The 17,870-nt window shown below is 37.3% G+C and overlaps 1 protein-coding gene across 1 annotated transcript in view; it reads right to left on the minus strand.

Annotated features, from left to right (window-relative positions):
• LOC103206951 (receptor-type tyrosine-protein phosphatase beta-like) overlaps positions 1–17,870 on the minus strand; it is a gene marked incomplete at its 3' end in the record, with an annotated part of 72,807 nt that overhangs the window by 52,211 nt on the left and 2,726 nt on the right. Inside the window, exon 3 of the mRNA XM_007952468.2 lies at positions 2,410–2,666. Coding sequence (XP_007950659.1) covers positions 2,410–2,666 — 257 coding nt within the window. The remainder of the gene's footprint in view (positions 1–2,409; positions 2,667–17,870) is intronic.

A 17,870-nucleotide genomic window follows, 5' to 3' on the forward strand; every position in this document is an offset into this window, starting at 1 on the left:
TCTCAAATTTAAAAGTGCATCAATGTGACAGGAGACTAGTTATATAACAGATTGCTGGAACCTACTATCAGAGTTTCTGACTCAGTAGGTCAAGGGTAGGGCCCAAGAAGGAGTCCCTGGGTTGCATAAGCAGTTAAGTGCTCAACTATTAAACAAAAGGCTGATAGTTGGAACCCACTCAGATACCTTGGAAGAAAGGCCTGGTAATCTGTCCCCAAAAGGAAGTTTTACTCTATAGCACATGGAGGGGTTATGAGTCAGTATCAACATGATGGCAACTTGTTGGGTTTACTTTTTGGTTAGGGCCCAAGATATTGCATTTCTAACAATTTCCTAGTTTAAGCTGTTGCTGCTGGTCAGGAGTCCATAGGCTGAGAACCAGTGATTAGGTATTTTCCTAACAAATTCTATAGATAGGCTTTCTCTTCCTTAACTTTGTCCTTGTGAAGACACACACACATATCCATATAAGACTATTTGTAATGGCAATAATAATAGCAACAGCAACTAACATAAATTAAACACTATTTTCTAGACATTGCTCTAGGCACTTATGTGTTAGTTCACTGAATGCGTATCCAGGGGTTGAGAATGAGAGAGTGAAAATGAGAAGGAGAGTAAGAGGATTAGTAAGAGCAAGAAACAGAGTTTTAAATAAAGTACTAAATTCCAAAGTAGGACCCATCACTTTGGCAGGGTAGGAAAGAAAAAAGGAAAGGAGGAGAAAGCAGAGACTATTTTGCTCCAAAGAGTCAACTTAATCCTAAATTGTATTTACAGTAGCATTAAAGAGATGTGATTTCTAGGTTCCAAATCATGTCCTCTTTGGCATTCACTAACAGGAGTCTCTGTAAGAGAAAAAGGTGATTAAGTAAATGGATGTGTACATAGGTGTGCATGTTGCGTGTGGTTGTGTGTGTGCTATATGTGCATATGTGTGTGCACTCTTCTCCCTGCTCTGCTACTTGTTAGTTTTGCATATGCATAGAGATGATAAAAATAATAGTATGGTAGATTGTTTAATGACTTCAAACTCCTCTTATCCAATATGTATACCTCTTGTGCAATGAGATTTTGCAGCAATTCTCATCAAGAGGTGGAGTCTATTTCCCTACCCCTTGAATCTGGCATAGTTTATGATTTGCTTTGACCAATAGAAGGTGGCAGAAGTGATATTGTATGATTCCAGAGACTAAGCCTTAAGTGGCTTGCAGCATCTACCATCTCCTCTTGTAAAGCTTCCCTAGACCAGGAATCCGAAATCCAGTGTAGTCAATGGAGGATGAGAGATCATGAGGAATGGAACCAAGATGACTCACTAAGGTAGAGGAGAAGCTAACATTTAAGTCAAATATAGAGTTTCAGTTATTCTCTGGACTTGATATTTTTGCTAATGTATAGAGAATAAATATTGAGTTTTAAAGTGATAGAAAGGGTGCCCAGAAAAGTCATAGGGCATTCCCAAATTCTATTCAAGGGCAAGGGAAGAATGAGGTCATAGGGAAGATTTATTTAAAGGAAAAGTGGAGGTGAAAAAATAAAGTCCTATGAGTCATTTAATGTACTGGCTGGCTATCCTTGTTTTGCTATCAATAATGTGCACTGTTGGGAGCCATATGCAATATGAAATTCTAGCAATACAAAATAAACCAAGGCACTGGATGAATGTTAAATCTTATAAATAGTGTTGAGCTTTTACTTTCTTTAAATTACTAAAATTGGTTATTGAGAAACAGCTAAATACTACCACATGAAATCACAGATTTCGCTTTGTTATAACTGCACTGTTATTGCCTAAATTGGTGGCCTAAAACTCTGAGAGAAAAGCAAAATGGAAGAGATGAACACTTGAAACAGAAACATTTTGTGAGCCAACTCCTATGCTGCATCGCTGCTTTTCAGTCATTGGATTCATCTGTGATTTTGTAGATTTGGTTACATAGGAGTCACAGTTGGGTTTGAGGAAGCTGATGTGGAAATGGTTACTTATCTTTGACCACGTTCCCAGATCAAATATAGTGCCTCCTGAATTTGCCATTGCTTGGTGACTCTCCACCGCGCCCCCCTTTATGTGACATATATGCAAGGTGACCACTGTGCCACCATATGTAAGAACACGTGTAAGCCGTGAGCCCTGGTTTTGCTTAACAAAATGTAGCCAACCTACAGGAGTACAGTTATGCCATGCTAGCCTAATTATCTTCACTTTATGAAAAAGTAGACATTTTAATTCTATATCAAAGATTTTCTCATTTCACAGAAAGCAGACACGTACATACAGCAGCTAGGACACAAAATGCCTAATCACCCACTTCAGTAGTTGCCATTTGCCACAAAACAAGTCTTTTCAAGCAGTGGGCTTTCTGAGACTGTTCACAAAGTACACTCCACAGCCCCCTGTACCCTTACCTCTTCAGTGGTGCTGGAAAACATCTGGGTAGTTGTTTGAACCCGTGGTGTCTCTGTCGTTCCGGTTGTCTGCATACTGGGGCTCTGCCTTTCACTACTGCTTTGACTGTAGATTTCTTCAGTACTCCTGGTGAAGGCCTCTGTGATATTTCTAATAAGGTTTTCCACTCTATATGTAACTGCATTATAAGTAGTGGGGGTTTGGGAAGGATGGGTGTTTCTAGTGCTTCTCACTGAAACTTCTGCTCCCAGGTGAGCTAAGGTAAATAAACAACAGTTACTAAAATTACTCTCATATTTTACAGATTCTTCACATAAAAACAATTTTACTTAGAAAACAGAAGACCTCCCTCTTCCATAGTGGGCATGTGGGTAAGTTTCAGTTATATGAAAGATAAAAGATAGTTTGAGTGTGATAGTGCTCATTAGCCTTGTATAATTCACTCTTCCTTTATCTATCTATCCACCTTATATGGTGGAGGGAGAGTTCTGGAAACTGTGCTGTTGAAAAAAATCTCAGCTCTGTGTAGAAGTAAGACAAAATTAAATGTACTCTAAGCAGATATGGACTTAAAAGTGCATCTTATAATCTAGTGTATTTTTTTAAGGTGGCAGTACTTGCACAGGGAGATAGCTCAGAGGGCAGGAATGCATAGGAAAGAAAGACACAGGGAAAAGGTAACCACAGGGAGGAAGTGAGAAGAGAGCTGATACATTATGGGGATTGCAATCAATGTCATGAAACAAAATGTGTATTAACTGTTGTATAGAAAATGAATTTGCTCTATAAACTCTCACTCAAATCACAATTAAAAAATAATAATATGTTTAAATGGTCTATGGTCTATTTAAAATGTTTGGGAGCTCTAGTGGCGTAGTGCCTAAGGCATTTGACTGCTAATGAGAAGGCTGGTGGTTCAAACCCACCAGCCATTTCTCGTAAGGAAGATTGAGCAATCTACTTCTGCGGTGATACTGCCTTGGAAACCCAAGGAGGGGTCGCTATGAGTCGGATCCAACTTGAGGGCACTGAGTGATGGATGAGATAAAACAAATAAAAATACAGGACATCCAGTTAAATTAGATTTTCATATAAATAATGAGTATCTTAAAAAATATAATTTGGTATATTTAGTTTATCCAAAATATACAACAATACAGACATATTTCACATTGTATTGTGTATTTGGAACATACTTATACTAAAAAATTATTTATATGAAATATCACTTATATGAAATTAAAATTGAACTGTTTTCTGTAGGAACCCTGGTGGCCAGTGGTTAAACACTTGACTGTTAACTGAAAGGTTGGCAGTTTGAACCTGCAATTTGCACCATGGGAGAAAGATATGGCAGTCTGTTTCCATAAAGATTTACAAGTTTGGAAGCCCTATGGGGTAGTTCTCCTTTGTCTTGTACAGTTGCTATGAGTCAGAATTGACTCAATAACAATGTTTTTTTTTTTTTTTTTGGGGGGGGGTGTTTTCTGTATTTTATCTAGCAATCCTACCTGTATATCTACTGGGTCTAGGCTTTGATAGAGTTTTGGACAACCCCATTAATTTCTACTTGCTTTTCTTCTGAATCCTGTCATACTACCACTGCCTTTGGGCCCGGGTTAGCCACTCTGAACCAGAGTTTATTTACCTCTGAGATGTTTTCTACATGACAAGCCCATTTACACTATTAATGAAATTCCTTTACAACATACTCCAAGAAAGAGTCTGTTGTCTTTACTGAGCTTGGTGTTTGAACGTTCCTTTAAGTAAGTAGACATTTTCTACTGGGATATAAGAGATTCTATATAAGGAGATTCATATTTTGTCATATAAAGCTTTGGCCAATGTGGATCCTCTGAGTTGACTACCACCTATGGACATTTTAGCTCTCAGATCTTATAAAAAAAAGAGATTTAATGATTGGTTTAGGACAAAAATACGCTTCCAAATATGATCACCTAGCATGTAATGATGATGTTTTAGCATGTCAACCTATAGAGTAGTTGGTAAATTTTTGTCCTAAGAACTTTTTTTTAAAATTAGTTAACTTACATTGTTCATTCAGTAGATAAAATAGGATTCTTCCAGAATTAGATAAAAGATCAAAACACTCCTGAAATTTCTTCTGTGAGTAACATAGTTTATTATCATTACATGTAGCTTTAGACCATCTTATGAGAAAAATTTCAGTCTTCTATAATTGTCTTTAATTAACTTTATACATATATTTTTAAAACACCCAAATAAAATGAATCCTTTTCCCATTTTAAGCCAGAACTCCTTTTCCAAAACCAGAATCAACAGAATATCTGAGGCCAGTACCCCTTAATTTTGTGTCTGTGTTTTTATAACTTGTGCTATTTAGGAAGCAAAAGAGAAGCTTTAGCCTTAATATTCAATGTCTATGTTTAGAGAATTTTAAAGCAGTGGCTTGCCAACTTTGGTAGGCATCAGAATCACCTCAGGAGCTTGTAAAAACAAAACAAAACAAACAAACAAAAAAAAAAAAACCCGAAGTCTTGGTTCTCCTACTAGATATTGTAATTCCTGAGATCCGGCATAGGGCCCAGCATCAGTACTTTAACAAACTTCTCAGGTGATTCTAATACATATCTAAGTATATGGTTTTAGCCATTTTCACAGTATGAGCCAAATTTGAATTCTAATTATTTCTTAGGTGGAGGACTGAAGAACTATAAAATGGATTTGAGGAAAGAAAAGCTATGTAAGGCTATGTAAGAAAAGCTATGTAAGGCTACCAAAATAAGTTAATTTTTCCATCTCTTGAGCTCGTCATTGAAATAGGTGCCATAAAATTACACTAAAAACAGTAGATCTCTGGATGTTTTGGAGTCTATGAATTCTCCTGATGTTCTTTAAAAATGGATATACATTTCACAATTCATGAAAGAACAAGAGTGTTTTGACAAATGCAAGGAAAATTTCTTACACAATGGAACAATATGTTGAAGCTATTTTTAAAAAGCTTTATTGTACCATTGCTACTACATTGTTCCCCCATTATAACACAATTCTTCTCAGAACACAATTCAAGTCGAGGCAGATCATCCTGAGTCTAAACTACAAAGCTCCAGCATTTAAGTTGCAAATAGCTCTTTTCATAGGGTGACATGATCTATAAAATGAACTCTGGTGGTGGAGTGGTTAAAGCATTCAGCTGCTAACCAAAAGGTCGGCTGGTGGTTCAAACCCATCAGCTCCGAATGAGAAACATAAGGCAGTCTGCTTTTCAAGATTTGTAGCCTTGGAAACTCTATAGGGCAGTTCTGTTCTGTCCTATAGGATCCCTGTGAGTTGGAATGGACGCGAGGGCATGGGTTTGGTTTTGCTGGTATCACCTCTGAGATGATTTGAAATGACTGCATCATATCAAGACCATCTTCTGAATGTATTTTAAAAAGCAATGTACACTGTAGCTTATTCATTAATCTATGATTGGTTTGGAAATAATAATAGAAGTATGATTTTTGTATAATGAAAATTAAAGAAAGTACACTATTTAATAGTTTCCCTCCTTTAAATGATACATAACTTTCAAGCATGCTGAAAACAGAATAATGTTAATAAAACTCATTTTGGAGATAGAAAATTTTAATTGGATTTGTTTTAACTATGCTAGTACTTCCTGTTCTGTGGGAAGAGGCCAACTACAATGTCCCTTAAAACCTGAGAAAAATCACCTCAAAAAGAGATAACAAATGAAACAAACTGTATTTTAGTGAAAGGATTAAATACATTTAACAAGTTTGAGCTAGAATAAAGGTAAAGTGAAAGGGATGCACATTAAAATTGTCTAAATAAGTTTTAGAAGTGGTGAAAAGAGTAATATTCAGTAAATGAATGTAACCCATGAAATAAAGAGTAAGTTTTCAAAAATGCTTGTCTGAGATTTCATAGTTCCAGTGCATTTAGGTTTTTTTGGGGAGGAGTTTTCTGAAATTTGAGGATGTGAACAAGGAAATGAAAAGTTTGTGAAAAGAGATGAAAAAAATGGAGGATTTGCAAACAAATGAGAGACACACCAAACAATGCAGAAGTCATAATCAGAGGCACCCAAAATAACATTTCACAGAACTTAAAAAAGACCTAAGACTAGAAATAAAATTAATGACTAGAAATTAGCATGAAGTTATAGTATAGTAAAACACCAAGACACATACAGTAAAAGTTTTAGATAAAAATAAAAAATAGATGGAAGACTGAATCAAAGAAATATCCATCAATAGCCAATTATTATTCAACCATTGTGCTATGACTTGGGTTGCATTATGAATATGTGCTTGGTTTATCCCAATATCTCACTCATCTCTACATCAAATACATATATATTTCAATCCATGTTGCTATGATATATAATGATATATAAGTATGTATGTATCTCTATCTGTATCTATGTACTAGAGCTTCAAATTGGCTCATTCTGGTTCAACTCCCTGCTGAGAATTTGCATTTCCACCCAGATTTACTGAATCAATCTACATTTTAACAGGGTCCCCAGGTGACTCTTTTGTATACATAAAGTAAAACTGCCCAGGATCCATGGAAGTGGTATATGGCCCTGTGTGTGCTCTGGTAAATTCATTGAAAATGGTTGGGGGCTTTGGACTCTATGCCAGATTATTTTCAATGATAATATAAATTACAGCATATCAATAATCTTATTATTTTAAATGATCATAAAAGTAAATCATCAATTATAAGGCCCATAGTATAATGATGCAATGAAATAACAAATCTCTAAAATGTCTGAAACAGCCAATTTGGAGAAAGTAAGGTCAGCATATTCAAAACAAATTTTCTGTTTCAGGGTTTTGTTTTCCCACAAACTCTGTATTTGCTATGCTCTAATGCCAACGACTAAGTCAAATAGCCACTAATAAAAACTCTCCCAAGAGTATTTATGATTCTTACCTTCTACAACGCTTGTGCATTTTATTCCCTCACCCTTATTACCAAAATTAAACAATTACTTAAACCAGCGATATAACAAAACTGACAACTATGGTTTTCTTTCAGTCATTTCATTACCCAGCCTTATCAGTGACATTTGAAAATTTGCCTGCTCTTGGAAATTTGAATGAAATAATTAGTAGAAGCTGAGTAAATGTTGATTGGTTGGCTGATGTTTTGTATGCAATATTACTGTCCATGCAATATGAACCATCTGAGTGAAAGTAACGATTTTGGACAATCATCCAGGTTTTTATAAATATAGGGAGATTTGGCATGCCCTTGGGGAAGACAATCAAACAATGGTTGGAATTTTTCACCCTTAACTGAAAGTCCTAGATCTGCATGGATAGATCCTCTCTGTGGACGGATTTTCTCTGATATTGTTGAAGTGGACCTCAGAATGCATTTTCACTCCTAAGGTCAGATTAAGTTTACTATGTTTAATTTTCCCTCTCTCCAGGGTTATTTCGGACAGAAGGTTGGGCAATCTACTTCCGTAGTGATACCGCCTCGGAAACCCAAGGAGGGGTTGCTATGAGTCGGATCCGACTTGACGGCAGTGAGTTTGGATTTAAGTTTGGTCTAGGGTTATTAGACCTAGTTGCAAGTCAGTAATTTCCTTTGAGTAAGTTTCTCTTTTTCCCATAGATTCAGGGGCGAAGAGTCATTTTCCACGTTGTATAGATACATAAAACTTCAGCAATTGGGCCACCTTGCCTGCTTGAGGGCCCAGGTTGTTCTCTGCTAAACTGACTTGATGGCTTGGTCTGTGTAAAATTGTACTTGGTTTGGATAGAAGAGAAAGGCAATAGCCATGATTTCAATAATGGCTCTGCTTAATGTAATCTTTTGCATTTCTTTATTGCTCCCTACAATTCTGATATTTAACACTTTCTGGAAGTTGAAGCATTTATTAATTTAATCAGTGCTTGTTGAGCATGGATACTAAAATTAGCTTTAAAGAAAATAAAAAGACTTGTAAGGTATGATACATGTTTTCCATCAGCTTCCAAACCAAGCCCATTGCTGTTGAGTCGATTCTGACACATACTGACCCCATGGGACAGAGTAGAACTGCCCCATAGGGTTTCCAAGGCTATAATTTTTATGAGGGCAGACTGTCACATCTTCTTCCAGCAGAGCAACTGATACTTTCAAACGAGGGCTTATAACCGGTTCATTCCAGTTCAACCCCCTGCTGAGAATGTGTATTTCCATCCCAGATATCCTGAGTCAGAATCTACATTTGACAAGATTCCCACTGATTCTTTTAGATCCCCAGGTGATTCTTATGTTATTTTCAAGTGATTCTTTTAAAAATGTAGATTCTGATTAAATATATCTGGGGTGGAAATGTAAGTTCTCAACAGGGGGGTCAAAGCAGAATGAACTGAATTGGAGCACTGAACTTCCAGTCTTCCATTTAGCAGCCCAGTGCTTAACCACCGCACCATCAGGCTTCCTTCCATAAGCTTATAGTGTAGCAATTTAATTTTGCTGATAACTTCCCCCCCTGTGAGTATCTCTGTGTTATATAAAAGATTTGGTCATAAGGAAATTATTTTTCAACTAAATTTCAAGTGAACTTTCCTGGAATGCATTAATGTACAGGTACTTCCAAAAGTGTAGGTCAATATAGCTTTCCTTTTAAATTATAAGGTTTCAGCTATATTTGACTGCTAACCAGAAGGCTGCCGGTTCAAACCCACCAGCCACTCCTCGGAAGGAAGATGAGGCAATCTACTTCCGTAGTGATACTGCCTCAGAAATCCAAGGCAGGGTCGCTATGAGTTGGGGCCAACTTGACGGCACATAACAACAACAACAAAGCTATAAAGGAAGATCTCCACTTATACTTGTTTTGTTGCAAAGTTTGAATTTCAGTGGACCTCAGAATGCATTTTTACTCCTAAGGTAATAATAATCCTTTTTTTTTTTTTAAATGAAATGTGTGACTATTATATAACAATGCAATCCTACTGAATTAATCAGCATTCAGTTTTTCCATATTTTTATGCATTATCGATAACTTCCTTGAGTGAATTTACAGAACGAAACAAATAAATTTATATATAAGGGATTTCTAAAAATTATACTCTTACTACAGTGACTTTGAGGATGTCGCTCAAAGTTATATATATCAGCAAAATATAAGATGAAGATTTGGAAAACCACCTGTTTGCTTTATTGACACATTCCAAAAATATGAATGTTTCTAAACTTATGGATTATTTGGCATCTGATGACAGATTATCAGATGAAAAAAATTATACTTTCCAATTTTCAGCCTGATATGTGGCATTTTGGAGACAATGATTTTATTATTACTCTTATGACTCAAAGTAATAGCTATTGAGTTCTAATTTTTTTTGACTGAAAAATGCTGATATTCAGATGCAGTGACTGTCTAGCAGATAAACTCTTTCTTTGTCCAAAATAAAGGCAAGCAAGCATTACTCTTTTAGAGTAAACTTAAAACTCTGAGGAAATTATAAAAATCTCAATCTCATCTTTCATTTAATTTTGTTATCTACTATGAACCAGGTGCACAGGGCAAGTGGGTGTTTGGAGCACCCAGGGCAGGCTGGGTAAGTGAGCCGAGCACACAGAGCGGGCAGGTGTTGGAGCGGATGGGGGAGGCTGGAAAGTAAGCACAGTGGTTTGGAACCTGTAAGGGAGACGAACTTGTCTGCCTGTTTGTTGTACTGTGGTGGCTTGCATGTTGCTAGACTGGAGGCTATGCCACTGGCGTTTCAAATGCCAGTAGGGTTACCCATAGTGGACAGGTTTTAGCAGAGCTTAGGAGCTTAGGCACAAACACATTCGGAAGAAAGAAGGGGCCATCCACTTCTCAAAGAATTGGCCAGTGAAAACCTTATGAATAGCACTGAAAAACTGCCTGATATGTTACTGGAAAACTTTATGAATAGCCCTGAAACATTGTCCAATATAGTGCCAGAAGATGAGCCCCTCAGGTCGGAAGGCACTCAAAATAAAACGGGAAGAGCTGCCTGCTCAGAGTAGAGCCAACCTGAATGATGTAGATAGAATAAAGCTTTTGGGCCCTCCATTTGCTAATGTGGCATGACTCAAGATAAGAAGAAACAGCTGTAAACATCCATTAATAATTGGAACATGGGATGTACAAAGTATGGATCTAGGAAAATTGGAAGTTGTCAAAAATGAAATGGAACACATAAAGATCAATATCATAGGCATTAGTGAGTTGGAATGGACTGGTTTTGGCCATTTTGAATCAGACAATCATATGATCTACTATGCTGAGAATGACAAATTAAAGAGGAAAGGTACAGCATTCATTATCATAAAGAACATATCAAGATCTATCCTGAAGTACAATGTTGTCAGTGATAGGATAATATCCCTACATCTACAGGGAAGACTGTTTAACACTACTACTATTCAAATTTATGCAACAACCACCAAAGCCAAGGGTGAGGAAATTGAAAATTTTTACCAACTTCTGCAGTCTGAAATTGAGAAAACATGCAATCAATATGTGTTAATTATCACTGGTGACTGGAATGCAAAAGTTGAAAACAAAGAAGAATCACCAGTAGTTGAAAAATATGTTCTTGCTGATAGAAATAACACTGAAGATCACATGAGAGCATTTTGCAAGACCAACAACTTATTCATTGCAAATACATTTTTTCAACAACACAAAAGGTGGCTATACACGTGGACTTTGCCAGATGAGGTACACAGGAATCAGATCGACTACATCTGTGGCAAGAGGTAATAGAGAAGCTCAATATCTTCAGCCAAAACCAGGCCAGGAGCTGATTGTGGAACAGACCATCAACTTCTCATATGTAAGTTCAAGTTGAATCTGAAGACAATTAAAACAAGTCCATTAGAACAAAAATATGACTTTGATTATAGCCCTGCTGAATTTAGAGAGCATCTAAAGAACAGATTTGATGCATTGAACAACAATGACCAAAAACCAGAAGAATTGTGGGATGACATCAAGAACATCATCCAGGAAGAAAACAAAAGATCATTAAAAAGACAGGAAAGGAAGAAAAGACCAAAATGGATGTCAGAAGAGACTATGAAACTTGCCATTAAACGGGGAGTAGCTAAAGTAAATCCAAGAAATGACAAGATAAAAGAGCTGAACAGAAGATTTCAAAGAGCAGCTCAAGAAGACAAAGTCAATTATTATAATGAAATGTATAAAGTTAGAAAGCCAAAATGGAAGAACACACTCGGCATTTCTCGAGCTGAAAGAACTGAGGAAAAAATTTAAGCCTCGAGGTGGAATATTGAAAGATTCTATGGGCAATATATTGAATGATGCAGGAAACATCAAAAGATGATGGAAGGAATACACAGAGTCACTGTACCAAAAAGAATTAGTCCCTGTTCATCCATTTCAGGAGGTGGCATATGATCAAGAAACAATGGTATTGAAGGAAAAAGTCAAAGCTGCACTGAAGGAATTGATGAAAAGCAAAGCTCCAAGAATTTATGGAATACCCATAGAAATGTTTCAACAAACAGATGCCATGCTGGGGGCTCTCACTCTGCTATGCCAAGAGATTTGGAAGACAGTTACCTGGCCAACTGACTGGAAGAGATCCATATTTGTATGCACTCCAAAGAAAGGTGATCCCACAGAATGTGGACTTTATCAAACAATATCATTAATATCCCACACAAGTAAAATCTTACTGAAGATAATTTAAAAAATGGTTGCAGCAGTATATTGACATAGAACTTCCAGAAATGCAAGCTGGGTTCAGAAGAGGGCTTGGAAATCTTGGCTGAAAGCAAAGAATACCAGAAAGATGTTTACTTGTGTTTTAGTGACTATGCAAAAGCATTTGATTGTGTGGATCATAACCAATTGTGGATATCATTGAGAAGAATGGGAATTCCAGAACACTTAATTGTACTCATGAAGAACCTGTAAATAGACCAGGAGGCTGTCATTTGAACAGAACAAGGGGATACTGTGTAGTTTAAAATCAGGAAGGGAGTGCTTTAGGGTTGTATCCTTTCACCATACTTATTCAATCTGTATGCTGAGCAAATAATCTGAGAAGCTGGACTATATGAAGAAGAGCATGGCATCAGAATTGGAGGAAGACTCATTAACACCTGTAATATGTGGATGACATAACCTTGCTTGCTGAAAGTGAGGATGATTTGAAGAACTTACTGATGAAGATTAAAGACTATAGTCTGTGGTATGGATCACACCTCAGTATAAAGAAAAAAATCCTCACAACTGGACCAATAAGCAGCATCATCATAAATGGAAAAAGATTGAAGTTGTCAAGGAGTTATATTACTTGGTAGTCAAGACCTCAGAAGATGTACTGCATTGGGCAAATCTGCTGCAAAGGATCTCTGTCAAGTGCTGATGTTCAAAGATGTGTCCTTGAAGGCTAAGGTAGGTCTAACCCAAGCCGTGGTATTTTCAATCACCTCATATACATGTGAGAGGGACAATGAGTAAGGAAGACCGAAGAAGAGTGGATGCTTTTAAATTGTAGTGTTGGCAAAGAATACTGAAAATACCATGGATTGCTAAAAGAACTAACAAATCTGTCCTGGAAGAAGTGCAGCCGGAATGCTCCTTGGAAGTGAGAAAGACCAGACTTCATCTCACCTACTTTGGTCATGTTGTCAGAAGGGACCATTCCCCGGAGAAGGATATCACGCTTGGTAAAATAGAGGGTCAACCAAAAAGAGGAAGGCTCTTAACAAGATAGATTGACACAGTGGCTACAGCGATGGGCTCAGGTATAGCAGGGATCATGAGGCTGGCACAGGACTGGGCAGTATTTCTTTCTGTTGTACATAGGTCACTATGAGTCGGAGATGACTAGACGGCACCTAACAACAACAACAAACGAACAGATGTTCTTGCTTGGAAAAAAATCCACCTATTCAATATAATTAGGTTCTTACTAATTAACTAGGTCTTGTGAATGATTGTCAGCTGTTAAACTATTTCTGTTCTGTTGTTGTTAATGTGCCATCAAGTCAGACCCGACTCATAGCGACCCCTCCTTGGGTTTCTGAGGCAGTATCACTACAGAAGTATTTTGCCCAACCTTCCTTCTGAGGAGTGGCTGGTGGGTTTGAACTGCCAGCCTCTGGATAGCAGTCAAGTGCCTTAGGCACTACACTACCAGAGCTTCCATTTCTGTTCTAAGTGCTATTAACTTTCTGAATGACCAGAATTTTGCTGCTAATGTTGCAAGTGATTGACAGTGGATTTTTACCAAGTAATTCCTTATTTAAAATAAAAAAAATCAAAAGCAGTACATTTTATATGTAAATGTGACTAAATAATAATAAGAAGAAAAAAAACCCAAACTCACCACAGTGGAGTCAGATCTGACTCATAGCGACCCCTCCTTGGGTTTCCGAGGCAGTATCACTATGGAAGTAAATTGCCCCAATCTGCCTTCTGAGGAGTGGCTGGTGGTTTTGAACCACCAGCCTTCTGGTTAGCAATCAAATGCCTTAGGCACTATGGTACCAGATCTGTATTAAATGTGTATTTATAGTATTTTATTCTATATAGATAAGCAATTTATTCTATTGGTGCCATTAAATGGTTGTTTTAAAGAAGTATAGATTACATAGAAATTTAAACAATAGGCCAATCTCAAGTCTTGTCTTTATGAAAATCCCTCCAGTCATTGTAATTATTTGAGGAAAATTGACTCAAGTGTAAGTCCTCCTCTCAGAAAACATAACATGAACTTTTGAATTGAATTTGAATTTCCTTTGGAAGTCCACTCAACTCACCTTTTTATAGAGGGTCTCCAAGTAAAGGAGAAAAACAAAACAAAACAAAAAAACCCATTGCCATTGCGTAAATTCCAACTCATAGCTAACCTTTAGGACAGAGTAGAACAGTTCCACAATGTTTCCAAGGCTATAAAATCTATACTGAAGTGAACTGCCTCATCTCTCATCCCTCAGTGAGGTTGGCGTGTTCGAATTGCAAACCTTTTTGCTAGCAGCCTAACCAGTAAAGAAGAAGAAAGGTAACACGTTGTTGTTGTTGTTGTTATGTGCCGTCGAGTCAGCCCCGACTCATAGCGACCCCTCCTTGGTTTTCCAAGGCAGTATCACTACGGAAGTAGGATTGCCCAACCTTCCTTCCGAGGAGTGGCTGGTGGGTTTGAACCACCAGCCTTGAAAGGTAACATAGTGCAAGTGAAAACCAGTTAAAAAACTGTTTGCCTTCAGGCAATTCTGACTCATGGTGACACCATATTTGCCTTGCCGGAATGGAATTGTACTCCACAGTTTTCAGTGGCTGATTTTTCAGAAGTAGGTCGCCAAGGCTTTCTTCCCAGATGTCTGGGGGTGGACTCGAACTTCCAAGCTTTTGGTTAACAGCTGAATGTGTTAAACATTTGTACCACCCAGGGGCTACAGCTAAATTATGACAAAATCAAAATAAATCAGTTAATGATAAAGCACACAACAGTTTGTTAAAAAAAATTTTCAATTTAAAAATTACCCTTTAAAGAAATATTTTAAAAGCAGCATTGCTTAATGTGACATCTGATAAGGATATATGAGAAAGAGATACTTTTTTCTATTTATACTCTGTTGTAAGGATCTATATATTTCTCTGTCTCTCTGATAACCCCAAGGAGCAAGACATAATTAGTGATTCTTTCTCACTCTTGACTGCACATTAGAGTCACCTGGAAAGCATTTAAAAAAATGCAAGACTTGATTTAATTGACCTTGATGATGACCCCTGGGCATCAGTAGCATTTAAAATCTCCCCAGGTGATTCTGATGTACAAGTTGCATTGAGACCAGGGCTTCCAATAGGTTGATTTCGGTTGGACTCCCTGCTGAGAATTTGCATTTCCACTACAACTATATTGAACCAGAATCTACACTTTAACAAGATCCACAAGTTTAAGGGTATCTATAAGAATCACCTGAAGATCTGGTTAAAATGAAGATTCTGATTCAGCATATCTGAAATGGAAAGGCAAATTCTCAGCAGGGGGTCAAACCAGAATGAATAGGTTGGAAGACCTGGTTCAAATTCACTGGCCTAGGGAATTTTACTACTAACACAAGGTATAGCACACAGTAGGCATTACATAAATATTACATGGATGCTTGAATGAAATTATGAATGTTTCTCTATGAAGCAAATATGAAACATATGGTCCAGATTTTGACTTTCCTACGTAGACTTTCTTTTACTGAAGAACTTAATAATAAATAAATAAATAATTACATCCTGTGGATGAACATACATATTTATGCTGCTATAGATTATAGGATTTAGTTTTCAATGCTTTAAATATGGGCATTTGAAATCATTCATTTGAACATATGAATGCAACTCAGTTTTCACAATGCCTTTGCTCACAAACTAGCAAGCTATGGTTCTAATATTCTGTATTTCAAATCAATAGGTGGGCAGTACAAGTCCATCCAGAATCACCTCAGAAGAAAGGCCTGGCAATCTACTTCTGACGAGTCATCCATGGAAAACACTGTGGAGCAAAGTTCTACTTTGACACAGATGGGGTCACTGTGCGTCAGAGTCGACTTAAAGCCAACTGTCTTCTTAAGTTTAAAATGGAACAGAAAAGATTTGTTTGTTAGGTTATAATTACGTTAAAGTGAAAGTATGTGTTTTGCCTATTCATTCAAATATAAGATTATTTGTACCATAATTGACCACATTTTAACTTTTTGCCTTTTTTCGAAGTCCATTTTTCTCAACACAGATTATTGGGATGCTTTGGATATGGCTTGGTCAGTGGTTAAGTGCAAAAGATCAATAGTATGATCTTTCTTTGAAAACCTGGGCCCTCATAGGATAGGTTTACATGAGTATAAAGGGGAAAGCTTCTCCATGAATAAACTTCTGCTTGAGTAACTCTCCACTAAACCCATTTCTACTTTTTCACAGTCCAATTAAAGATTCTTATCCTAAATAAAGGTTGATTGAAATTTGTGGGGGATCTCATTTCTTTCTTTCTTTTTAAATTTTATTGTGCTTTGGATGCAAATTTACAGAGCAAAATTTGTTTTACATTCAATAGTTCATGTACATTTGATTTTATGCCCTGATTACCATCCCCAACCATAAAAACTCTCCTCCTGTCCTGTCCCTGTGACTACCCAGCCCCTCCCTGCGCCCAACTTAACTATGCACTTTTGTCTGTCCAGCTTTCCCTCTATGTGAATGCTGCCCCTCTGGTGTCTCATGGTTGACTGATCTAAGGGGTGCATCTCCCTAGAGTAGGTGGGTGCATCACCCTGGGGTAGGTGTTCTACATGTAGGTCTTTCTACTGTTAGGCTGAGAGCCAGTCCATGGGAGTGAGTCTAATTCTAGGCCCGAAGGGTAACCTGGGGCCATAGTTTTGGGGGTTCCACTAGACTCTATCCAACCAGTAATTCTGGTCATTTTTGTGTTTTTGAATTTTTTTCCACATTTTTCCTCCCCCTCTATCTAGGATTTCCAGTATTTATCCCTTTCTGAGTGGTTGGCATTGGTAGCCAGGCACCATCTAGTTCTGGTCTCGGGGTCCATCATATCCTCAGACTAATTGTTTCCAGATGCCTTTGATTTTCTTCACTCTTCTTTGCTGCAGACCAGAAGAGACCAATAGCTGCATCATAGATGTCCACTCGAAAGCTTTTAAGACCGCAGTCTCCACTCACCAAAGCAGGTTGTGGAACAAGATTTTTATGTACTATGTTGTGCCAATTGAGCTTGGTGTTCCCTGAGATTATGGTCCCGAGTTGACAGGGGATTTCATTTCTTAATAAACCTACAACTGGAATATTTACAATGTTTCTATGTTGTTTTGGATGGGTCTAGTTGAACCACAGGAAAGGAATTGTCAAATTGATGCTGTATGTGTTTGCTCACTAATAAATTTGAATGTTCTGATTGATTTAATATTTTTATCTTATTATCATAGTCAGAAGTGATATGAGACTATAACTCTCAAATTCTATTGTAGAAGAAGCTACTGCATTCAAGTGACATCTAATTAAATACTTGTATAATTTATGAAATGAATGAGTGAGAGAAAATTGTCCAAAGATCAGCATGGTGGGAAGACTCATACAAGCTTCCAAAAAGAAAAAAGAAAAAAAAAGCCTTGAGAAAAAAATTTAATATAGCGGTATATTGGATGCTGATCCCAAATGGAGTTATGGATCATAATTATCTGGGGAGCTTTTTTTTTTTTAAAAAAAACATTATTATGTCCAGTCCAGATTTCCTAAACCTCTTGGAGATGGTAGTAGAAGAGGAAGGAGTGTGATACAATCCAAGAAATTTGTGTTTTTAATAAACCCTCCTTCCATCTACCCAGGTGACTCTTATGCAGCCAGTCAGGTAAAGGTAAGTGATCCAGGATTTGTAATGGAAGATGCACTTGACAGGGAGTCAAGAAACTTGAGTTCTAATCATGCCTCTACCATTAAATTCCCTGG

This window comes from Orycteropus afer, unplaced genomic scaffold (genome assembly GCF_000298275.1).
Source record: "Orycteropus afer afer isolate SDZICR_OR568_19922 unplaced genomic scaffold, OryAfe1.0 scaffold00339, whole genome shotgun sequence".
NCBI lineage: Eukaryota > Metazoa > Chordata > Mammalia > Tubulidentata > Orycteropodidae > Orycteropus > Orycteropus afer.